This window comes from Pan paniscus, chromosome 22 (assembly GCF_029289425.2).
Source record: "Pan paniscus chromosome 22, NHGRI_mPanPan1-v2.0_pri, whole genome shotgun sequence".
Taxonomy (NCBI): Eukaryota; Metazoa; Chordata; class Mammalia; order Primates; family Hominidae; genus Pan; species Pan paniscus.
Window position 1 is genome coordinate 33,039,391 of NC_073271.2, and position 22,242 is coordinate 33,061,632.

Consider the following 22,242-nt stretch of genomic DNA (forward strand, 5'->3'; position numbering starts at 1 on the left):
GTGTCGATGAAGGTCTCCGAGCACATCCTTCCCAAATGCCAAGGGCTGACCGTCGCTGAGGCGAGTGTTTTTTCTCTTTGGGTCTTGCTGCTATTCTTTCCAGTTATATCACAGTAACGGAGAAGCACATAAATCTTCTGCGCTATTCGTCATAAAGAGCAAGTGTCAAGGCACCAAACTGTGTAAACACAGCTGGTACGCAGTAAAACTATTTAGATAACTAGCGTATTTATTTTGTTCTTTCATATCCCATACTATAATAGTACCTAGGACACAGTAAACGTTGAATGAAAGATGAATATTATTAACTGGGACATTGAAATAATTTCTGCAGACCCAAAAGAAAGCGCCACCAATATAATGGAAAACTATAAAATTATACTATGTGAAACTGATATAGACAGAAAAAAATTAAATCTCTGAAGAACAACTTTATAGTTCTAGGGTCCTGTATGCGAGGCAGCCTAGCTCAGCAGCGACACCCTGTGGTGAGAGATCTTTGATTCCCAGCAACAGAGTGTCTTGCAGGGCACAGGAAGCAGAAAGCCAGCCCAGGCATCCAATCCCTAAGGCAGGCGATGAGCCAAATGGACGGGCAGGATTTAGCAGATGACTGGGTGCCAAGATCCTCTCCATGGAACTTAATTCCGTGAGGATGACTGAGATCTGTTAAGTAGGGATGCCAGAAAGAAAACCAAATACAAAGTACAAACCCAATTCCATTCCCAGTCTCTGTGGTCCAGATCTATAAATACTGACCCATAGCACAGTGACTAGATGCAGGAGGAATTCAGCTGCCTCCGGAAAGACCACCTCAGGCAGTGCATATCCACCTTCAAATTCATTTGCACTATAATCCTTTAGAGAACTTGTATTCCAAGAAAACATCATATAAAACCTTGACTTCTGCCATTTCCTTCTACAGCAGATTCAAGGACACCTAAGCAGAGTTAATAAACATTAAGAGGCCGGGAGTGCCATGCCTGTAATCCCAACACTTTGGAAAGCCAAGGCAGGCAGATTGCTTGAACTCGGGAGTTCAAGACCAGCCTGGGCAACATGGCGAAACCCTGTCTCTACAAAAAGTATTAAAAATTAGCCAGGCATGGTGATGCACATCTGTAGTCCCAGCTACTCGGGGGGCTGAGGTGGGAGGATCGCTTGAGCTTGGGAGGTGGAGGCTGCAGTGAGCCATGATTGCACCACTACACTCCAGCCTGGGCAACAGAGCAAGACCTTGCCTCAAAAACTAAAAATAAACATGAAGAAATGAGGATATGTACAACATACACGTACTCATTCCATTCCTTGGGCTCCCAAAGTAAAGCAGAATTCAGTCAGAAATAAGCAGCTGAGAGGAAAGTAGTCCACAGCACAGATATCCAAGAAAATCAACAAGGCCAAGGGGAGGGCCCGCAATGGGAAGTGAACATTTCTGAAAATAATTATTTTCCAAAGTTATTATGTAATAAGGGGCTTAGTAGGGAGTGTCCATGTATGTGTATACAGAGCAAATATTTGCTTTAATCACATTCAAGCATTTCATTCCCAAAGTCTGTGAAAGGGGAAATCAATACTCCCTCAATTGATCAATGAACAGGTAAAAAAGTATCACCTCCCACTGCCCCAGGCTGTTTAAAAAACTGGAAGGACAAAAATGTGAAGCATCTGTTGTGTGCTTGAATATAAGCAGACACATGATACAAAGCCCTGACATGGGTATTTCAGGTTATACTCATCCTAAATACACCAGAAATGCCAAGAGTTCCAAACTTCCTCTCACAAGAGAATAACCTGGGGCAGGGCCACTCTTCCTATCCACTACTCTGTCCAAGAGTCCGGAGGTCAAGTCCGAAGACCAGCATGATCAGAACTCCGAGAAAGGGCAGGGAGCTCTGCCAAGGGCAAGGCCAGGCCACCTCACTCCCGGACTTCCCCAGCTGGGAGCCTCAGAGCAGGCACTGGCTAAGGTAGCCAGCCCCAGCCCTCCATCCCCAGGAAAAGACGACAGAGAAGGTCTAGGGGACTGGCAGTGCTCTCAGATTTTCTATCTGTCTTCTCCAAGTGAGCCCATCACACCCAGATAGCTCATAGCTCTGCTCTCCTCCAAAAACTAAGGGACACAGTGTAACACAAAAGAAAGTGCCTCCTTTTTAAAAAATGTTGGGATGAGAGGTATAATTTGTTCGTTTCAAGAGAAAGTAGGTAAGTTTAGTGTTTAAAGTCACCTAGACTATTGGGTGTTTGCAGAAACTACATGGTTATGTCATTCAACTCACAAATTTGTCTGTTCAGAGAAGACAACAGAAATAGACAAAATAATTTGTCACAATGACTATGAAACTGATAGTATGGCCAAGCAGGGGGATTAGCAAGAACCTACACCTGGAGAATCTGGTGACCTGCCCAAAACCAGGTATCAATCACAGGCAGCAAGTGCAGGCATGGGCCAAGAGAATTCCCAAACACATTCCCAGCTCCGTGGGCATTTTCCTGTCAGACACGACTCACAGATGTGAAACCCAGAGCGCTGTTGCCACAAGATGGCAGACATTAGCACAAATGTGATTGTTCCAAAGATTTGCTGAAAGTGGCTCAAATCAAAACAAATGTTTTCAATCCCAAATGAATAAAGTTACAGTTTCTGAATATACTCTTGACACAGGGACCCTCTTCCCCTAACGTGGAAAGGGCCACACCTGCAGACTTAACACCTTTCTAAACTCTACTAGTTGTCCCTCTCTTATATATAATCCTCCCCCAACAAAATGAATATTTGCACATCTTGAAGATGATTTCCAAACCCGAAGTCAAAACAGAAATGAAAAATCAAAACCAACCAAAATAAAACAATTAAGGCAACGGGTCGCCACTGTGAAGAGGGCCACGTCACAGCGCGCTCTGCCCAGCTGAGCCCACAACTCACCTCCGCAGCTGACAGCAAGTAAAGAGGAGTTAAGGCAGGAACTTGTTTCATGTCACAGCTGAGGCCAAGGGTTGTCAGAATCTCTCTAAGGACTTCGTATCTTCTAAAATTGCTTGACTTGAGCAAGTTAAAATCTTCTGGAGTTTGCACTATGTTGGAGCTGGGAGGTAGTTCTAAGTGCACCTGAAGGGGAAAGATAGCACTGTGTAAACTGAGGGCACTCACAGGCAATGAGAAAAACAGTTTCTTTTTTCTTTTTCTTTTTTTTTTTTAATTTAGAGACAGGATCTCATTATGTTGCCCAGGCTGGTCTTGAACTCCTGGGCTCAAACGATCCTCCCACCTCAGCCTCCCAAAGTGCTGGGATTACAAGTATGAGCCACCACATCTGGCCAAAAAATTTCTTTACCAGTTTTCTTCTCCAAGTGAGCACATCACACCCAGATAGCTCATAGCTTTGCTCTCCTCTGAAAATTAAGGGACACAGTATAACCCACAAGAGAAAACTTGAACGTGAATTTTTCTAATTATCAATAGCATATAAACTCTGAAGCTGTATATCTGGAAAGTCATGGCCAACAAAAGAACGATTCCAAAGAGCCTACTCAAATTTTGGTTGTCAGGCTGAGGGGCCACGGTGGAAATGACCCTGGACAGTCATCGTCTCTCTCCAGGTACTGATGTTCCACACTCATCAGTCATATGACCTTCCCCAAGTTACTTAACTTGATTATAGGAACAAAATATCTAGGGCCGGGTGCGGTGGCTCACGCCTGTAATCCCAGCACTTTGGGAAGCCGAGGCGGGCAGATCACCTGAGGTCGGGAGTTCAAGACCAGCCTGACCAACATGGAGAAACCCTGTCTCTACTAAAAATAGAAAATTAGCCAGGCGTGGTTGCATGAGCCTGTAATCCCAGCACTTTGGGAAGCCGAGGCGGGCAGATCACCTGAGGTCGGGAGTTCAAGACCAGCCTGACCAACATGGAGAAACCCTGTCTCTACTAAAAATACAAAATTAGCCAGGCGTGGTTGCATGAGCCTGTAATCCCAGCTACTCGGGAGGTTGAGGCAGGAGAATTGCTTGAACCCAGGAGGCGGAAGTTGCGGTGAGCTGAGATAGCTCCATTGCACTCCAACCTGGGCAACAAGAGTGAAACTCCATCGCAAAAAAAAAAAAAAAAAAAAAAAGACCTAGAAAGACAGTTATGCTGAAAACCTAATTGCTAGTGAGTTCAGGGAGGCAAATGGGTCATGCTGGAAACTTCCATTTTGCCTATTAGCCATAACTGGAAAACAATACCTAGGAAGAGAGCAGCGTTATTCATCATTTTAAGAGCGTTTGCAGGAGGCTGGGTATAAAGGCTAACACCTGTAATCCCAACACTTTGGAAGACCAAGATGGGAGGATTGCTTGAGCCTAGGAGTTTCAGACCAGCCTGGACAACATAGTGAAACCCTGTCTCTACAAAAAATACAAAAATTAGCCAGGCGTGGGTGGTGCGGCTGTAGTCTCAACTACTTGGGAGGCTGAGCTGGGAGGATCCCTTGAACCCAGGAGGTTGAGGCTGCAGTCAGCCATGATCGTGCCACTGCACTCCAGCCTGGGCAACAGAGTGCGACCATTTAAAAAAAAAAAAGAGAGAGAGAGTTTGCAGGAATTCAAAACAGCAGGTCCTTGAATAATGTTTCACTCAAAGTCATTTTGTTATGATGTTGATGAGGGGAAAAAGAAATCACTTCCCAGCCGGGGCCACTGTCTGTGGGTCCGTACGCTCTCCCCATGTCTGCACGGGTTTTCTCTGTTTCTCCATTTCCCCCCCACATCCCCAAGCTGTGCACATTAGGTGAACCGATGCGTCTACATGGTCCTGATCTGAGCAAGTGTGAGTACGGGTGTGAGTGTGCCCTGTGATGGGAGGGCATCCTGGCCAGGGCTGACTCCCCCACCAGTACCCTGAGCTTCCTGGATGAGCTCCAGCCACGCGGCCACCCACCATGCTGAACTGAAATAATTAGGTAAATAATTATCTTTGTTTTTATTAATCTTTCTTAAATGTACATATAATTCATATTTATTTCAGTGTTTCAGTGTTTTGGCCTTTATTTGGAAGTCTGGTGATGTCTTTGTGACCAGAAATACACTATGGGAACTGACTTCTCGTTTATATCAATTAGCCTGTGGTAACAGTGGTTTCATTGTATCACTTAAGGGTGCAGTTTCCAAGAACCTATCAACAACTTTAAGTGAGGACTTACTGAGGAAGGTGTACGATTTCTTGGACACCAGAAAGGCCTTTCCTCCCACCCTCCTTCCCCTGATTGAATTTTAAGATTTGGAACTTCACCTAGTTACTTCAGGCTTTGTTGTCTAGTTAAAATTAAAATATCTCCACCTATCAACAGCCTTTGTCAGGGTATGAAGGAACTTACTGGAACCTCTAGCTCCCCTGAGATCAGATTTTAAATGAGCATTGAAGCCTGGAGGTTGCCAGAACACTGAGTACCCAGAAAAGCAAACTGAGCTCGTCTGCCTTATTTTGTTTCAGCTTTGCCTACTGTATGCAAAGCTTCTAGCCTGATATTATAGAAGTATTATGAAAATAAAAAGCATAATGCCAGCTTTCGGGCGACTTAGAATCTCTCAATTCCTATCTTAACCAAGCCAAATATACTAACCAAATGTTAAAAGTTGAGGCTTGGCTGGGTGTGGTGGCTCACGCCTATAATCCCAGCACTTTGGCAGGCCAAGGCAGGAGGATCATTTGAGGCCAGGAGTTTGAGACCAGCCTGGACAACATGGTGAAACCCCACTGCCACTAAAAATACAAAAATCAGCCAGGCATGGTGGCGCACGCCTGTAATCCCAGTTACTTGAGAGGCTGAGACACAAGAATCACTTGAACCTGGGAGGCAGAGGTTGCAGTGAGCTGAGATGGTGCCAGTGCACTCCAGCCTGGGTGACAGAGTGAGACTCCGGCTCAAAAAAATAAAGGTTGAGGCCAATCAGAAAAGGTCTGCAGGGCACCGTCCAACATGGTCCCCAAACCACAGCTGATTGGCTGCAGGCTGGCTGCTTCCTCCAAGACTGAGGATGCCAATCATGGGACAACAGGTCAGGTGGGCCTGTTTGTAGACAGCCCTGGAGAGGGGAAGAGGCAGAAAAGCAAAACCCTCTAAAGAATCCGTATCCTCACCTGATGTCAGGAGTTCGAAACCAGCCTGACCAACATGGTGAAACCGTCTCTACTAAAAATACAAAAAAAATTAGCCGGGCCTGATAGCGCATGCTTGTAATCCCAGTTACTTGGGAGGCTGAGGCAGGAGAATCACTTGAACCCGGGAAGCAGAGGTTGCAGTGAGCCGAGATCGTACCACTGCACTCCATCCTAGGCAGTAAGAATGAAACTCCGTCTCAAAAAAAAAAAAAAAAAATCTGTATCCTACTCAGTGCACTTCTACCCTAAATGTGTACCTCTCCTCTCCGGTGGACAAAGCCATGCCAGTATAGACAAACAGCATAGCGGCGAGACCCGTTTAATTCACTTGAGCACACGGCTATCCCGGAGATTAACCCTTACAGGTGGCAGAAATGAAATAAGTCAAGTTCTGTTCCCACTAGAGCCGAAGGGATGAGAGGGGTGCTCGACTGAATGCATGTGGACTCACTGGTCAGGGTGAATACACAGAGTAGCCAAGACGCACACGCAGTGAATTGTATGAACTCGTTTTCACATGAGAACAATGCCAGGATGGAAAACAGGATGGCGCTACAAGCGGGAGGAGTTCCTGGAGACAAGGGGGAAGATGGCCGCTGAAACCCCGAGAACTGCTTGGCTTCACTGTCTTAGGGTTTCAAGATGTAGGTGCTTCTACAATGGAAACAAGAAAAGAGGCCACCTCTGGTTCTATGCTCCCAATTAGCAGGGAGAAATGGCACACTGGAGTGTGTGGGTGGTAGATTTGTACTCCTCGTCCACAGAGGTACTGGACTAGAATCTCATTCTCTGAGTGTAACCCTGTTACCATAATGACAGGTCTATTTCTGTAACTTGGCTTCTTGTAAAAATAAGACTTTTTAGTTGGACCGAAAACCGGAACTAAAAAAATGTCTCCAGCCACAAATGCGTGGAGAGGGTGATACTGGCATCCAGTGGGGAGAGACCAGGGATGCTATTCCGCAGCCGAAAATGCACAAGACTGTTGCTGCCACGAAGAATTCTCTGACCCAAAATGTCAATAGTGCCATGGTTGAGAAACTCTGTCATCAAAGGCGACCCACTGCTGCCATGTGCTAAGCTAAACAAGAAAACAAAATCTTTTAAAATCCCTTTTAAAGATTTTCTGTGGACAACTTCATGGCAAATTCCTGGTCCATTTGACAGTCAAATGTCAGCATTAATCCACAGCCTTAAGTTTTCCCTGTAAACTTGATCAGTACAGCGAGCATACAAACATTTCCTCTCTTTCTTTATTATTATGAATGGCAAAGGCATCAAATCTGCAGCTTACTTGGCTGGGACACCAGTGCCTAGGGTGCAGCTGTGTTCTGCCCTTGAAATACTTTACCTCCTCTTATTGGGTTACATCATTACTAGATTTATTACAAAGGTGAAGACTATGAAATTGAACAGGGAAAGAGGAAACTAACCAGCCTGTGATAATATTTATTTTTTGATCTCAGTAAGGTATCACAGAGACACAGGCCTGTGGAGAAAACAGTGACCCTGTCACACAGAAGACTGGAAGTCATTTAAAATCAAAAATGACATTCTAATCCTCTGAATCTGATTTGTGAAGCTGCATCATATTGCCTTTTTTTTCTAGGGCAATGCACTGCAGTATCAAATTTTATGATAGTAATGGGGTCAATTTAAATGGTGCAGCAAGCAGATTTGCTATGTAACTCGGAGAAATGGATCACAACAGTGCCAAATCAATTTTCTAGTACAAGTCTGTGCTCAGGGGTGGTAAAATTCACTCTTCAAAACTGAAATATGGCTCTAGGAAGTCGGGTTTTTAAGTGGATTTTCTGAGAATATGCAGTTACTATAGTTACAATATTTGCAGAGAAAAAGATAAGAGGAACATTTATTACGCCTCCAAAAGCTAATTCATGTGGCCTGCAGCACTGCAGGAAACCTGCTTGGGCTGTATGTGTTCATCTGTCCTAATGTCCAAATTCCTTAATTTTAAGCATCTCTGCTTGAGTATTATCTTAAGAACAAGTGAGTTGGCTTTAGAATAGTAAAGAAACAAATATATACTCTCTGGAAAAAAATGTTTGGCCAGAAAATTCAAGAAACTTAGCTTCCAGGAGAACTGGAACAAGACAAGGCATTACAAAATGAAAACAAAACAAAAAAGGAAACAATTCTCTATCTCAATAAAAAGATCCCTATAATAAAACAAAATCAATTACACTTATCTTGGGAAGTCTTCTGGACAAAATATCTACATCTGCGTAGTTTTCTCACTAGAGCATCAAATCCTTTAGGGCAAGTGAATGTTCATCTAACTCTAATGAAAACCTTTTCCCCTAAGGATTAAAAGATTTGGAGTCAATGACAAGGAATTCTCAAATAGTTTATCCGCTACCGTTTGCTTAAACAAACAAAAAGCTAAAAGGAAAAAGAAGATGAGCCAAAGGATCTCCTACACAAGAAAAAGAAACTAGCATTTTCCTTTCATCCTCTTTCCATTTTCCCCCTACCTATGTATTAGTATGCCACAAATCTAAGTAGCTTCAATATTCTCTTATTTGAAGTTTTTCTTTTCAGCACTTGGAAGAGTGACAAAACATAAGAAAGGAACTGGGAACCTGAAGATGTTTTTAACACCAACTACCTTGGCAGTCAACTGCAGTATTTCATCGCAGTGGTCACTGACGTCTAGAATCACTACCCTGATGGTTTCAACTTCCTACCTTAAATAAAGACTCAATTATATTAACGAAGGGGTGCTCTAAGGCGAGAAAGCAGACCGATGTATTTGAGAAAGATCATTACTAGTAAAGAACAAAACGAGAATTTTCTGACTAAGCCTCAGTTAACCAGCAAGCTCATTTAACCCTGACAGCTGCCTTGTTTCTCTCTCACAAGTCTTTTGGTTAATCAGCGTATTCAAGAAAGCCCTGAACTAAACTAAACTTTCTGCTCACTATCAGCAAAAGCTCCCAGCCAATATTCAAAAACAGCCCGCAGCACACGACCTCCTGAAACTTTTAAGCGTGTACCTTTAAAAGACATATTCCCTCTCAAAAATACCCACAGATACCCAAAGATCACCAAATCCATGCTGCCCTGAGTACCTGGCAAAGAACAGCTTCTCCCCCGCGAGTTCCAAAAGGCACATGCACAATCATCCTGTCCTTGTCCTCATTCTCCAGGTGGCCCTGGAGCCTGCCGGGGCTGAGCCGGACGGGCCCTTCCTGGTACATGCAGCCACTGCTCAAGACGCTGAGCTTCACCTCGCTCTGGTCAGCCTTGGAGAAAACCAAGTTCTGGACTGTCTTCTGCAGTGCACCCTTGCTTGTCACCTGAAAGCCACCAAAGGTGAAGGATGAAGACAGGCCCAACACCTTCCCTCCCTGAGAAAGATAGGCCATGAACTTCTGGTACAGGTCTTCGGGAATGGACTCCCTGGTAGCAATGACCAACAGCAGACAGTTGTCCGTCCATGGGTCTCTGAGAGCACTGTCCTCCAGCAGGTGGTAGAGAATGTAACTGGCAATGTCCACACAGTCGGCCAGCACGGACCGGACCTCGTGGAACCGGCCAAGGGCTTCCTGGGAGTCGGAGCCCACATAGAGGAGGATGTTGGGTGCCTTTCCCGTGAGGTTGACTCTCCTCCCTTCTCTTTCGGGGGAGGTCTCATCAGCAACACTCTCCAAACTGCTGCTATAATCGTAGGGAAGGTCTGGAATGTTCTCGGCAGACGCAAACTTGACTGACTCAATGGTGCTGTTCTCAAGTTCCAGACACTCGTGGCAACTAGACAGATGGAGGTGATAATGCTCAACAGGGCCCCCTCCCCTGTCACTGTCCCCAGCAGGCTCACTCCCAGAGGCACTGCCTCTCCTTTGTGTGGGTTCTTCACCAAGAGCCTTTGGGTCATCTCTGCCAACATGCTCCATACCGTCCTGCTCAGGCTTAATCTCAAGAGAAGGTTCAGGCTTCGGCTCTAGGATCTGGGCTTGCTTGTTTGAGACCTGATCCTTAACTTCCTTCAGAGTGGAGTCCTGCAAGTGCACCGCTAAGGCACGAATAGGAGAGAGAGACAGAAAATTAATCAACACTTCTTGTATGACACGTAGCTCATCTCAAGAATCTCATCACCCTCTCTGCATTCTGGGACTTACATTCCAGGACAGCCTCTGGCACGGCTCCCACCTGCATCCCCCCTCAACTCGGGGGCATCCTTTGGAAACACTAATTGTTCCCACCTGAAGACCCCAAGTGAAATCAGCAGTTTGCCCAACATCTTTTATACCTATCGGAGAACCTAAGACCCTCTTACGGAATGGTGAAGAAAGTGAGATTCAGAGAGGTGCCTTTGCCTCCTTACTTACAGATTCTATTTCTTGGGTGTTATTCTCTTTCACAATAATGAAACTGAGCAATAAAAAGGACACATATCTAGAGTCTACCCCAGCACGCCCCAGTGAAATGTCACTCTCAGGACATGCCATAGGATCAATGGGAGAAGACTCTTTCCAGTATCTTGTCTCAGGACTGGAACATAAGTTGACAATCACTAATTCAAAAACATTTATTGAGCACTTGCTATATGTCGGACATGGTATTAGAGACATGTACGAGGTGATTCTGGATATTAAGGGATTTACATAAACTTCCAAAGCTGATAAGGGACATTTATTTGCCCATCAGATGAAAGAAGACATTTATAGACATAAAAAGCCTGCTTTTAAGTCTAATTAAGGAAGAACAGTTTGTGTGTTTCCTGAAAAACGATTTGTCCCAAGAAATTGTGATACATATATTTTAAGTAAAAAGCGATTTGATTTAGAACTTCATAGTAACGCTAGCTATGCTTCCCACTCAATCAGAACTGTAGTCTAGACACTAGTTACACTGTATTAAACTATGTGAAATAAATATTATATGGGTTCTGAATTTGAATGCCACCTCCTGAGCAATGCAGTCATGAAAACTTCTTGTTTAAGAAATTTAATAAGCACTGAAAATGTACCCTGCGGCCCCCCAAAAAAATCTTGACACATGCCTGAATTGTATATTATTACAGTAAAATCAAACCTGTGGACTGAATTAAACTGAAACTAAGCATAGCCCTTATGTCATACCAGTAAGGGTGCTCAACAGTCCTTAAGCTAATAACTTATAGTGTCCCACTATGATAAAAACAGGGTCTCACTTTGTCACCCATATGGGAATGCAGTGGCGTGATCATGGCTCACTGTGGCCTTCAACCTCCCAGCTCAAGTGATCCTCCCATCTCAGCCTCCCAAGTAGCCGGGACCACAGGCATGCACCACCACACCCAGCTAATTTTTTTGTTTGTTTGTTTGTTTGGAGATAGGGGTCTATGCTGCTCAGGCTGGTCTCGAACTCCTGGGCTCCAAGCAATCCTCCTGCCTCGGCCTTCCAAAGTGCTGGGATTACAGGCATGAGCCACTATGCCTGGCCAATAAAAACATTTTCTAAAGTTACTTACACACAATCTTTTGGGGTACCAGTCCATTATCCATGTGGAGTCTATCTTCCATGAACGCCACCCCCAGCTTGCTGAAGTTGTCCACACTTGCTTCAGCAATTAGCCGATAAGGATCCCCAGGTCTGCAAGCTAATGGCAAACAACAGTCTGACCACTTGACAATCTGAGAAAAAGCAGGAGAGGGAGGAGGTGGGAAAAGACAGGTTGAGATTTTTCTTCTCTAAAATAACCAGATACTTTATTTTTCCCTTGAGGCTCCTACCACTAAATTACAGTCATTAATAACAAATTACTGGATATTACATTTTACTAATATCAGAGTTGTTTTGAATTCAGCATTCTCATCTCTACCTGACAACCGTGCTTACGAAACACTAAATATAACTCTCTCATTTAAAAGTAACTGAAGTCTCCACTTTTTTAAGGAATTAAAAGATAAAGGGACATTCCCCAGACACTGGAAAAACACCATGCTGCCCTTTAAAAACAGAGAAGAGGAGAGAACAAGAAGTCCACAATACCCAATTACTTTCAATGTAACCTGTGGACCCGCTTTTCTCAAAGTGTGGTCCAAGACCAAGTGCAACTGACCTCCCAGGGAGCACATGAGACCTTCAGAGTCCTGAGCACGACTCCCTCCCTATCTGGTGCACTGGACTTTCTGGAGTTGAAGTCCAGGAATCAGGATTTAAAACATGCTTCCCCTGTGGTCCCTGCACTCGAACTGTGAGAACAATCCAAAAAGACTCTCCAGACAGTTCCTCCCTGTAAGGAGGTTCACGTTCCTACCACAAGGGGGACAGGGAGAAAGAGAGCAGGCAAAACACCCGGCTTAGCCTTCCAGTTCTTACTACAGAAGACTGTGACACTGGGGCCTGGAACACCCATACTCTCTCTGAGGGTTCCCATGGAGAAGACAGCCTGTGAGGTGAAGAGCCCAGCGCTGCAGTCAGGGGTCTGAGGCCGAGTCAAAGGCAACTAATCATCACTGTCTGTCCTCGGGCAAGCTTCTGACCCTCACAGCGTCCTAATTTGTAAAACAAGAATACTCTACTAAAAATACAAAAATTAGCCAGGCGTGGTGTCGCACACCTGTAGTCCCAGCTACTCAGGGGGCTGAGGCAGGAGAATCGCTTGAACCCAAGAGGCAGAGGTTGCAGTGAGCTGAGATCGTGCCACTGCACTCCAGCCTGGGTGACAGAGCAAGACTCCATCTCAAAAAAAATAAATAAATAAATATAATTTAAAGGTTGGTTGTGTTCATGAGATCAAAGAGTATATGTAATGCCCCAGTAAAAAGCTTAGATTGACTGGAATAAAGTACTCAATTACCGACAGCTGCTTTTATTAGCTGTCACAAATGTGGCTTTAAAAGCAGCAGTGAGCAGCACAGTCTTTTTCTAAGATGCCATGAATGATTGCTCTACTTCCTAAAGATACCTTCTCAGGGACACACTGCCCCGAATTTCATAATTATAGATAAATAATTTTTTATTCCATTTTTATTTATTTGTATTTATTTATTTTTTGAGATGAGTACTCACTCTATCACCCAGGCTGGTCTTGAACTCCTGGCCTTGAGTAATTCTCCCGCCTCAGCCTCCCGAGTAGCTGGGACAACAGGCTCGGGCCACCACACTTGGCTTGAATTCTATTTTAGATATTGGTGGGCTAGGATTTTAGAATTAACTCCTCCTAAAAACTATTTTTTAAATGCTAGATAAAATAAATGAATAAAGCATTACCTTAAAAGTCTGGAAGAACAGACTAGATAATAGTGAACTTCCAGGCCAAGTGTGGGATAAATCCTGAACCTACAGAGGAAAGGGGTATTCCCACAAGACACACCACTTCTGCCCCCAGGGTCCTTGCTCATCCAAGCAACTTGGGTTTCAAAAGTCAACGTCCAACTGGCATAAGCATAGACATATAGAGATATGGTTTGGCTGGGTCCCCACCCAAATCTCACCTCGAACTGTAATCCCCATGTGTCAAGGGACAGACCTGGTGGGAGGTGACAGGATCCTGGGGGCGGTTTCCCCCACGCTGTTCTCGTGATAGTGAGTTCTCATAAGATCTGATACTTTTGAAGTGTTTGGGCCAGGCGCGGTGGTTCATGCCTGTAATCCCAGCATTTTGGGAGGCCAAGGTGGGCGAATCACCTGAGCTCAGGAGTTCATGACTAGCCTGGGCAACATGGTAAAACCCCGTCTCTACTAAAAACACAAAAATTAGCCAGGCGTTGTTGTGGGTGCCTATAATCCCAGCTATTCAGGAGGCTGAGGCAGGAGAATCGCTTAAACCCAGGAGTTGGAGGTTGCAGTAAGCCAAGATCATGCCATTGCACTCCAGCCTGGGTGAAAGAGCAAGACTCTGTCTCAATCAATCAATCAATAAAGTGTTTGGTAGTTTCCTCTCTGTCTCTGTCTCTCACCTGCCACCATGTAAGACATACCTTGCTTCCCCCTTTGCCTTCTGCCATGATGGTAAATTTCCTGAGGCTTCTCCAGCCATGAAGAACTGTGAGTCAATTAAACCTCTTTCCTTTAAAAATTACCCAGTCTTGGGCAGTTCCTTCTAGCAGTGTGAAAACAGACTAACGCATATAGACCAAGAGAACAAAGCTGACAGTATAGAAATAAACAGATTCATGGACAACTGAATTTGGACAAGGGTGCCAAGACAACTCAATAAGGAAATAATAGTCTTTTCAACGAATGGTACTAGTACAACTACATACTGACGTGTAAAAGAATGAACATAGGCCGGGCATGGTGGCTCATGCCTGTAATCCCAACACTTTGGGAGGCCGAGGCAGGTAGACCACCAGGAGTTCGAGACCAGCCTGACCAACATGGTGAAACCCCATCTCTACTAAAAATACAAAAATTGGCTGGGCTCGGTGTCTCACGCCTGTAACCGCAGCCCTTTGGGAGGCCAAGGCAGGTGGATTGCCTGAGGTCAGGAGCTCGAGACCAGCTTGGCCAACATAGTGAAACCTTGTCTCTACTAAAAAATACAAAAAATTAGCTGGGCATGGTTGCGGGTGCCTGTAATCCCAGCTACTCAGGAGGCTAAGGCAGAAGAACCACTTGAACCCGGGAGGCAGAGGTTGCAGTGAACCGAGATCGCACCATTGCACTCCAGCCTGGGCAATGAGAGCGAAACTGTCTCAAAAAAAAAATACAAAATTTAGCTAGGTGGGAGCAGGCGCCTGTAATCCCAGCTACTCAGGAGGCTGAAGCTAGGAGAATTGCTCCAACCCAGGAGGCAGAGGTTGCAGTGAGCCAACACTCCAGCCTGGCACTCCAGCCTGGGCACTCCAGCCTGGCAACAGTCTCAAAAAAAACCTATTAAACTTTAAAAGACTCAGATTTGCATTAAATTGATACAGAAAAAGAAAAAAACCACAGATAGGGAAGTGTTAAAGACCTCTTTTAGAAAAAGGAGAAACTGGCCAGGCTCGGAGGCTCACGCCTGCAATCCCGCCTGGGAGGTGGAGGTTGTGGTGAGCTGAGATTGTGCCATTGCAGTCCAGCCTGGGCAACAGAGCAAGACTCCGTCTCAAAAAAAAAAAAAAAAAAAAAGAATGAAGATAAACCTCTTCCTCACACCATGCAAACCACGTACAAAAATTAACTCAAACTGGATCAAAGACCTCAATATAAGAGCTAAAACTACAAAATTCAGAGAAGAAAACACAGGCATAAATTGTCATGACTTTTGATCAACCAATGGCTTCTTAGATAAGACACCAAAAATAGAAGCAACAAAAGAAGAAACAGATAAATGGGACTTCATCAAACATTCTTGTGCTTCAAAAGATATCAAGAAAATGCAAAGACAACGCAAAAAAATAGGAGAAAGTATTGGCAAATCATATAAGAACTCCTACAACTCAACAATAAAAAGACAATCCAATTTAAAAATGGGCAAAGGATGTAAGGCACCTGGCAAAGGCACCTGTAGTCCCAGCTACTAGGGAGGCTGAGGCAGGAGAATGGCGTGAACCCTGGAGGCAGAGCTTGCAGTGAGCCAAGATTGCGCCACTGCACGCCAGCCTGGGCGACAGAGCGAGACTCCATCTTAAAAAAAAAAAGAAAGAAAATATACAAACGCCCAATAAGCACAAGAAACACTGCTCAACAACATCTGTCACGAAGGAAATGCATCTCAAAACCACAGTGAGACACAAAGTCATACCCACTAGGATGGCTGGAATCAAAAAAGATACCAACAAGGACAAGGAAAAACTGGAACTCTAATACACTGCTGGTAGAAATTAAGGTGCTGCAGCTGCCTTGGAAGACTTTGGGAGTTCCTCAAAGAGTTAAACATAGAGTTACCATATGATCTAGTAATTCTACTCCCCAGTATATACCTAAGATAACTGGACCTGAACATACGACCACATCTAGATTAGGCTCAGAGGATCTTCCTAAAGGCAAGCTCCAGAGGCCTTCACAAAAGAAACAAACTACGTTCACTGAGAAACAACTGGAAGATCTGAACTTGTTCAATAAGAACGTATACCCAAACCCCAGCCTTCAGAAAGATATGGTCTCCAAAATGGAAATAGATCCAAAAGTACTGTAGGTTTGGCTCAAAAACCTTGGAGCAAAACTCAAGAAAGCCAAATGCAAGCATATTTGGCAAAAACAAGAAGCTCAACAACAGCAAATATCTGAGAATGAGGCTGGGTGCAGTGGCTCACTCCTGTAAATCCCAGCACTTTGCGGGGCTGAGGCAGAAGGATCAGGAATTCAAGACCAACCTGGGCAACATGGCAAAACCCTGTCTCTATGAAAAACTACAAAAAATAGCCAGGAGCCAGGTGTGTTGATGGGCACCCGTAGTCCCCGCTACTCAGGAGGCTGAGGTGGGAGGATCACTTGAGCCTGGGAAGTTGAGGCAGTGAGCTGTGATCATGCCACTATACTCCAGCCTGGGCAACAGAGTGAAACCCTGTCTAAAAAAAAAAAAAAAAAAAAATCTGAGGGTAGAGTCAAGACCAATCCTTCTCAGGGAAATATGGACACACTACCCACATCCCCAAATGAGGCCCATGCTAGAGTTTGCACAGATCATCAGGCACCCTCATTCCAACTAAACTTAGGCCCCAGTGGTAGGGACCCTATAGACCACTCCAGTGGCCCCAAAATAGTTCATTTTGGCTGCTGCCAAGATCTGAACATATACTGCTTCTACACTTCAGAATCCCAAGTTCATTCTCCAAGCTTCCATTTTAATTCTTTTGGTTCCTCATCTCTACAAAATAGAGACATCAGACACAAAAGGTCACATATTGTAATGGTTTAGGATGATTCTCATACAAAAGAATACTTTTCAGCAGGAAGAAACAAACTTGAGATATGCACAACATGGATGGATTTCAAAAACATTATGTTGAGTGGAAAAAAAAGATGCCAAAGGATACATGCTGTATAATTCCATTTCTATGAATTCCTAGAACAGGAGAAACTAATTTACCATGTCAAAAAGATTCGTGGCCCAAGTAGAAAGAATTGAATAGAAAGAGGCGCAAGACAAATGCATTGGGGTGATGGTAATGTTTCATGTCTTAATGACCTAGGCAGTTACCTAGGTGTATAAATTCATCAAAACACACAGAACTGTGCATCTAAAATCTGTGCATTTTATTTTATATAAATTATACCTCAATTAAAAATATACAACAAAACTAGTAAGGACAATTTCTTTATTTTTTTTCCTGCTTCTTTGTTTTGATTTTGGTTTTGGTTTTTTAATTGTTGTTGTTGTTCCATTTGTTCAGCTAATAAGATTTAGTCAGCATCACTAAGTGGACAGTTGGCTTATGTTTCTACATCCTGTTTTTGGGTCACCTCCCTCCATCATCATACTTGAATGACCTCGTCAAGCTCCCTTCATTCATTTTGGCTCTCCCCAAGACGTTCTTCACGTAGTCACCAGGGTAATGTTATTATTCCTTTAAAAATGTTGCACTATTCCTTGGCCTGGCACGGTGGCTCACGCCTGTAATCCTAACACTTTGGGAGGCTGAGGCAGGTGGATCTCGAGGTCAGGAGATCGAGACCATCCTGGTTAACAGTGAAACCCTGTCTCTACTAAAAATACAAAAAATTAGCCAGGCATGGTGACAGGCGCCTGTAGTCCCAACTACTCAGGAGGCTGAGGCAGGAGAATGGCGTGAACCCAGGAGGCGGAGCTTGCAGTGAGCGGAGATCGTGCCACTGCACTCCAGCCTGGGCAACAGAGCGAGACTCTATCTCAAAAAAATAAAAATGTTGCACTATTCCTCTGCTTAAAATCCTTCCATGAATAAGTTCTGAAGATCTACTGTATGTCATGGTGACTACAGGTTTTGGGTTTTTTTTTTTTTTGTCTCAAAGAAAAAACCACATCATATGTTGTACCCCATAAATATATACAACTAAAAAAATACTTTCATGGCCATTTTTCATCATTCAGGAAAAAAAAATATGCCCACATATAAAGTTTGTATGCAAATGTTCACAGCAGCATTATTCACAATAGCCAAAAGGTAGAAACAACCCAAATGTCCATCAACAGATGAACAGATAAATAAAATGTATATATCTATACAGAGGACTATTATTCAACCATAAAAAGGAATGAGAATGAACTACTGATGCATGTTACAACGTGGATGAATCTCAAATACATTACATTAAGTGAAAGAAGCCAACAACTAAAGGTCACACAGTCTATGAGGCTATTTACATGAAGTATCTAAAATAGGCAAATCTAGAGTCAGAAAGTAGATTCGCAGTTGCCAGGAGCTGAGGTGTCAGGGAGCAGACAGTGAATGCTGACAAGTGTGTGGTTTCTTTCTAGTGTGCTGAAAATGTTTTAGAATTAGATAATGCTAATGATTGCACAACTTTGTGAATATACTAAAAACTACTGAATTGTTTTTCAAGGGTGAGTTTCATGTGAATTATATCTCAATTTTTTAAAACAAAAAGAAAAGAGTCCAGGCAGTTTGTTTGTCTCTACACTCTTCCAGCACAGCCTAGTCAGCCCAACTTCCCAAACTTCAATCCTGGCTCCTCTGGTTAAGAGCGTGTGACCTGAGCAAGCTACTCAAATTCCCCATGCTTCAATGGCCTGTCTGTAAGGTAGAGATAAGAACACCTACCTTGGAAGGTTACTGGGAGCACTAAAAGGGATCATCCATAAAGTGCCTGGGCCACAAGGGTGCTCTTATGGTTCCAAAATATAAAGTCCTTTAGAGCAAGTAACCTCATGAGAAACCACATCATCCCTAGTGGGCAAAAACCGAACTTGGCAGGGAATGGGGAGGTGAAAAAAATCTTAGACATTACAACAGTTTGTGGCCCTCCAAGGCTCAATCCTATCCCTCAACTTTTTTATTTTTTATTTTTATTTTTTTTGAGACAGGGTCTTACTTTATCACCCAGGCTGGAGTGGTGCAGTCATGGCTCATTGCAGCCTCGACTTCCTGGGCTCCAGCAATCCTCCCAACTCAGCCTCCCGAGTAGCTGGGACGACAGGCATGCACCACTATGACGGGCTAATTTTTGTATTTTTTCTAGAGACGGGAATTCGCTATGTTGCCCAAGCTGGTCTCAAACTCCTGAGCTCAAGCGATCCTCCTGCCTCAACCTCCCAAAGTGCTGGGATTACAGGTGTGAGCCACCATGTCCGGCCCCCCACAACAAAATCTTATTCCTTAGTAGCTCATTTCTCTTCTCAGAGTGAACTTGAATTTAATTATTCTCCTCGGAAAAACAATCATGAAAAAAAAAAACTTGAGAAACATTGCCTTTGAGGGGAAAAGAATAAACGCAGGCCTTTATGGCCAACTCACTAACCTGTGTAGAATATTTGGACAAAGAGAAACTCCAGAATTTTCATTTAGCTCTACTTGTATCTTTCCTTCCACTTTACCACCTACTTCTCCCACCTCCTCGCAGACACACAGCCAAGGGAAGCAGAATTCACCTAGAGGGTCAGGCCCACCCAATGTTTCAGCAGAGTCCTACATTTCAGAAATGACATCTTTGATTCAGGACAGAGAGTTCGTTGATTTCAGCTTTGGGAATGGGGGAAAGGACGTCAGTTCAGGAAGATGAGAAGATAAACTAACACCGTGGCAGGGCAGACTTCTGGGATGAAGGTGCGTGGGAAACAGGGAAACGAACAGGGCAACCTCCCGCGGGAAGCTAAAGGCACCATTGTCCTCAGAGCAATCAAAGAAGGAGGAGAACCGCTCAGCCAATGGAGACTCAACCCGGAATTTAGCTGTAAAAACATTGATTTAGCCCCCTGCGGTAGCAGGCACTGGCAGTGTAAAAGGAGCCAATGATGAAATTCCCACACACCTCTGAAGAGGAATGAGGCAGGAGATAAACAAAGGAAGAGGAAGGACCGGAAGAGCCCAAAGAACAATACATCCACACATCCCGGATCAAGTTTCTCCACTCTGCCAACTGTTTCCTCACCTAAGTGCATTTCCGTTTTCTAGGAGCGTGGTCCATGAGCCATGGACCATGCAAACGCCTTCAAGCAGCGCTGGGTGCTCCGATCAAAGCAGAACCGCGGTCACTGATACGTCGTCCAGGGTGTTTGCCTTCCAGTGGATAAAGGCAAACAGGACACTTTAAATTTGCACTTCGAGATGGAAACAAAGGCATGGAAAAGAGAAGGGAAGTCAAGCAAAAGGCTCACTCCCAAAGATCAAAGCTAAGGAAGCCCTGGCTGTCGCTAAACAAAGGAGTTTCCTCCTATAATAGCAGCCAGCAGAAATCTGTTAAGTAACTAAAGCTCTTGACTTGATGTTACAATGTATGGCAGCAGGCAAGGCATATCTTCTCTGCTCAACTTAAAACTCACATCCAAGAAGCAGTCCGGGAGTGAAAGACCCCAGGTTAAACTAGCACAGGTGGCCCTGCCCAACAGGGGGCATTGGCAGGCAGCAGCTCTGCAGTGAGTGGGGAACAGAAATCTCAACAACCCACTGGTACCCAGAGTCAGATCACGGATGCTGCTAATTTTTCTGACTCTTGTTTCTCCTCTTCCAAATCATCTTAATTCAACGTGAAATTGTTAAAAAGCTCTAGTAACAAATTGGATGGAGCAAGGCTGGAAACGCAGAGGTAAAGAATTTGAAAATACAGGGCCAGGCGCGGTGGCTCACACCTGTAATCCCAGCACTTTGGGAGGCCGAGACAGGTGGATCACGAGGTCAGGAGTTCGAAACCAGCCTGGATGGCATGGTGAAACCCCCGCCTCTACTAAAAATACAAAAATTAGCCGGGCATGGTAGCGCGCACCTGTGGTCCCAGCTACTCGGGATGCTGAGGCAGGAGAATCACTGGAACCCAGTAGGCGGAGGTTGTGGTGAGCCGAGACCACACCACTGCACTCCAGCCTGGGCGACAGAACGACACTCCGTCTAGAAAAAAAAAAAAAAAAAAAAGAATTTGAAAATACAAGACTAAAGGGAAAAGGTTATTTTTAACTTTTGGCTATCCTTGCTGTCTTTTGTGTTTGGAAATAGAGAGGATAAAGGAGAGCTACAAAATTGACTTTCACTTGATATTATGTAAAAAGACAGGCCAGGTGCAGTGGCTCATGCCTGTAATCCCAGCACTTGGGGAGGCCGAGGCAGGAAGGATCGCTTAAGCCCAGGAGTTCAAGACCAGCCTGGGCAACAAGGTGAAACCCCATCTCTACTAAAAACAAAAGACTAGCTGGGTGTGGTGGCACACGCCTGTATTCCCAGCTACTTGGGAGGATTAGGTGGGAGGATGGATTGAGCCCAGGAAGTAAAGGCTGCAGTGAGCCATGATCATGCCACTGCACTCCAGCCTGGATGACAGAATGAGACCCTGTCTCAAAAAAAAAAAAAAAAAAGACAATATACCCTATGGCACTTTTAAGGGTATTGGAAAATCAAGTAACAGCGTTAAGAGTTATCACAAAGTCACTGCAAGCAGGAGCTGAAATAGTCAACTAACCCAGATGGAGCTGAAAAGAGGAATTGCGAAACCATGACTGACCAGATGCTCAGGGAAAGGGCAGGTCTCGCTGAATAACTGAGAAAATAATACAAATATTATGAGAATAAATATCTTTGTTGCCACACAGAAGAATGTTATTATTGTGTTCTGTAGACAGCCGATACACTGCCGAGGCCTGCTAAGGTGTGCTGCATTCACATCCACAGTTACCTCCCACCTCATCCCCCCATTCCACTGATGTAAGCTGAGGAAGAAGAGGAGTTTTAAGAGGTATCCCAAGTGGTTTAGTTACCCACTCATGTGTAACAAACCACCCCAAAATTCAGTGGCTTAAAACTAATCATTTATTTTGCTCACAAATCTCAATTTGGACAGGACTGGGCAGGAACAGCTTAACTCTGCTCCATGTGGCATCAGGTAGAGTGACTCAACCAGGGCTGGATGACCTACTTTCAAGATGCCTCTGTCACTGAGCTGGAGCTGCCTGTCAGCTGGGAGCTCAGCCAGGGCTGTCCACGAAGAGCCACATGTCCTTCTCCTTCATGTGGATCTCGCCACAGGGCAGCTTGAGCTTCCTCACAGTATGGGAGCTGGACTCCCAGATGGCATGTTC

The 22,242-nt window shown here is 44.5% G+C and overlaps 1 protein-coding gene across 4 annotated transcripts in view; it reads right to left on the reverse strand.

The window, feature by feature from the left end:
* Nucleotides 1-22,242, reverse strand: part of HLCS (holocarboxylase synthetase) — a 237,071-nt gene that overhangs the window by 173,799 nt on the left and 41,030 nt on the right. For all 4 annotated transcript variants that reach the window (XM_008977660.5, XM_008977663.6, XM_034947982.3 and 1 more), the window contains exons 3-5: nucleotides 11,620-11,782; nucleotides 9,236-10,179; nucleotides 2,927-3,109 (exon numbers count right to left, since the gene is read on the reverse strand). In XM_008977660.5, the coding sequence (XP_008975908.3) occupies nucleotides 2,927-3,109; nucleotides 9,236-10,179; nucleotides 11,620-11,671 (1,179 nt within the window). In that variant the 5' untranslated portion in view covers nucleotides 11,672-11,782. The remainder of the gene's footprint in view (nucleotides 1-2,926; nucleotides 3,110-9,235; nucleotides 10,180-11,619; nucleotides 11,783-22,242) is intronic.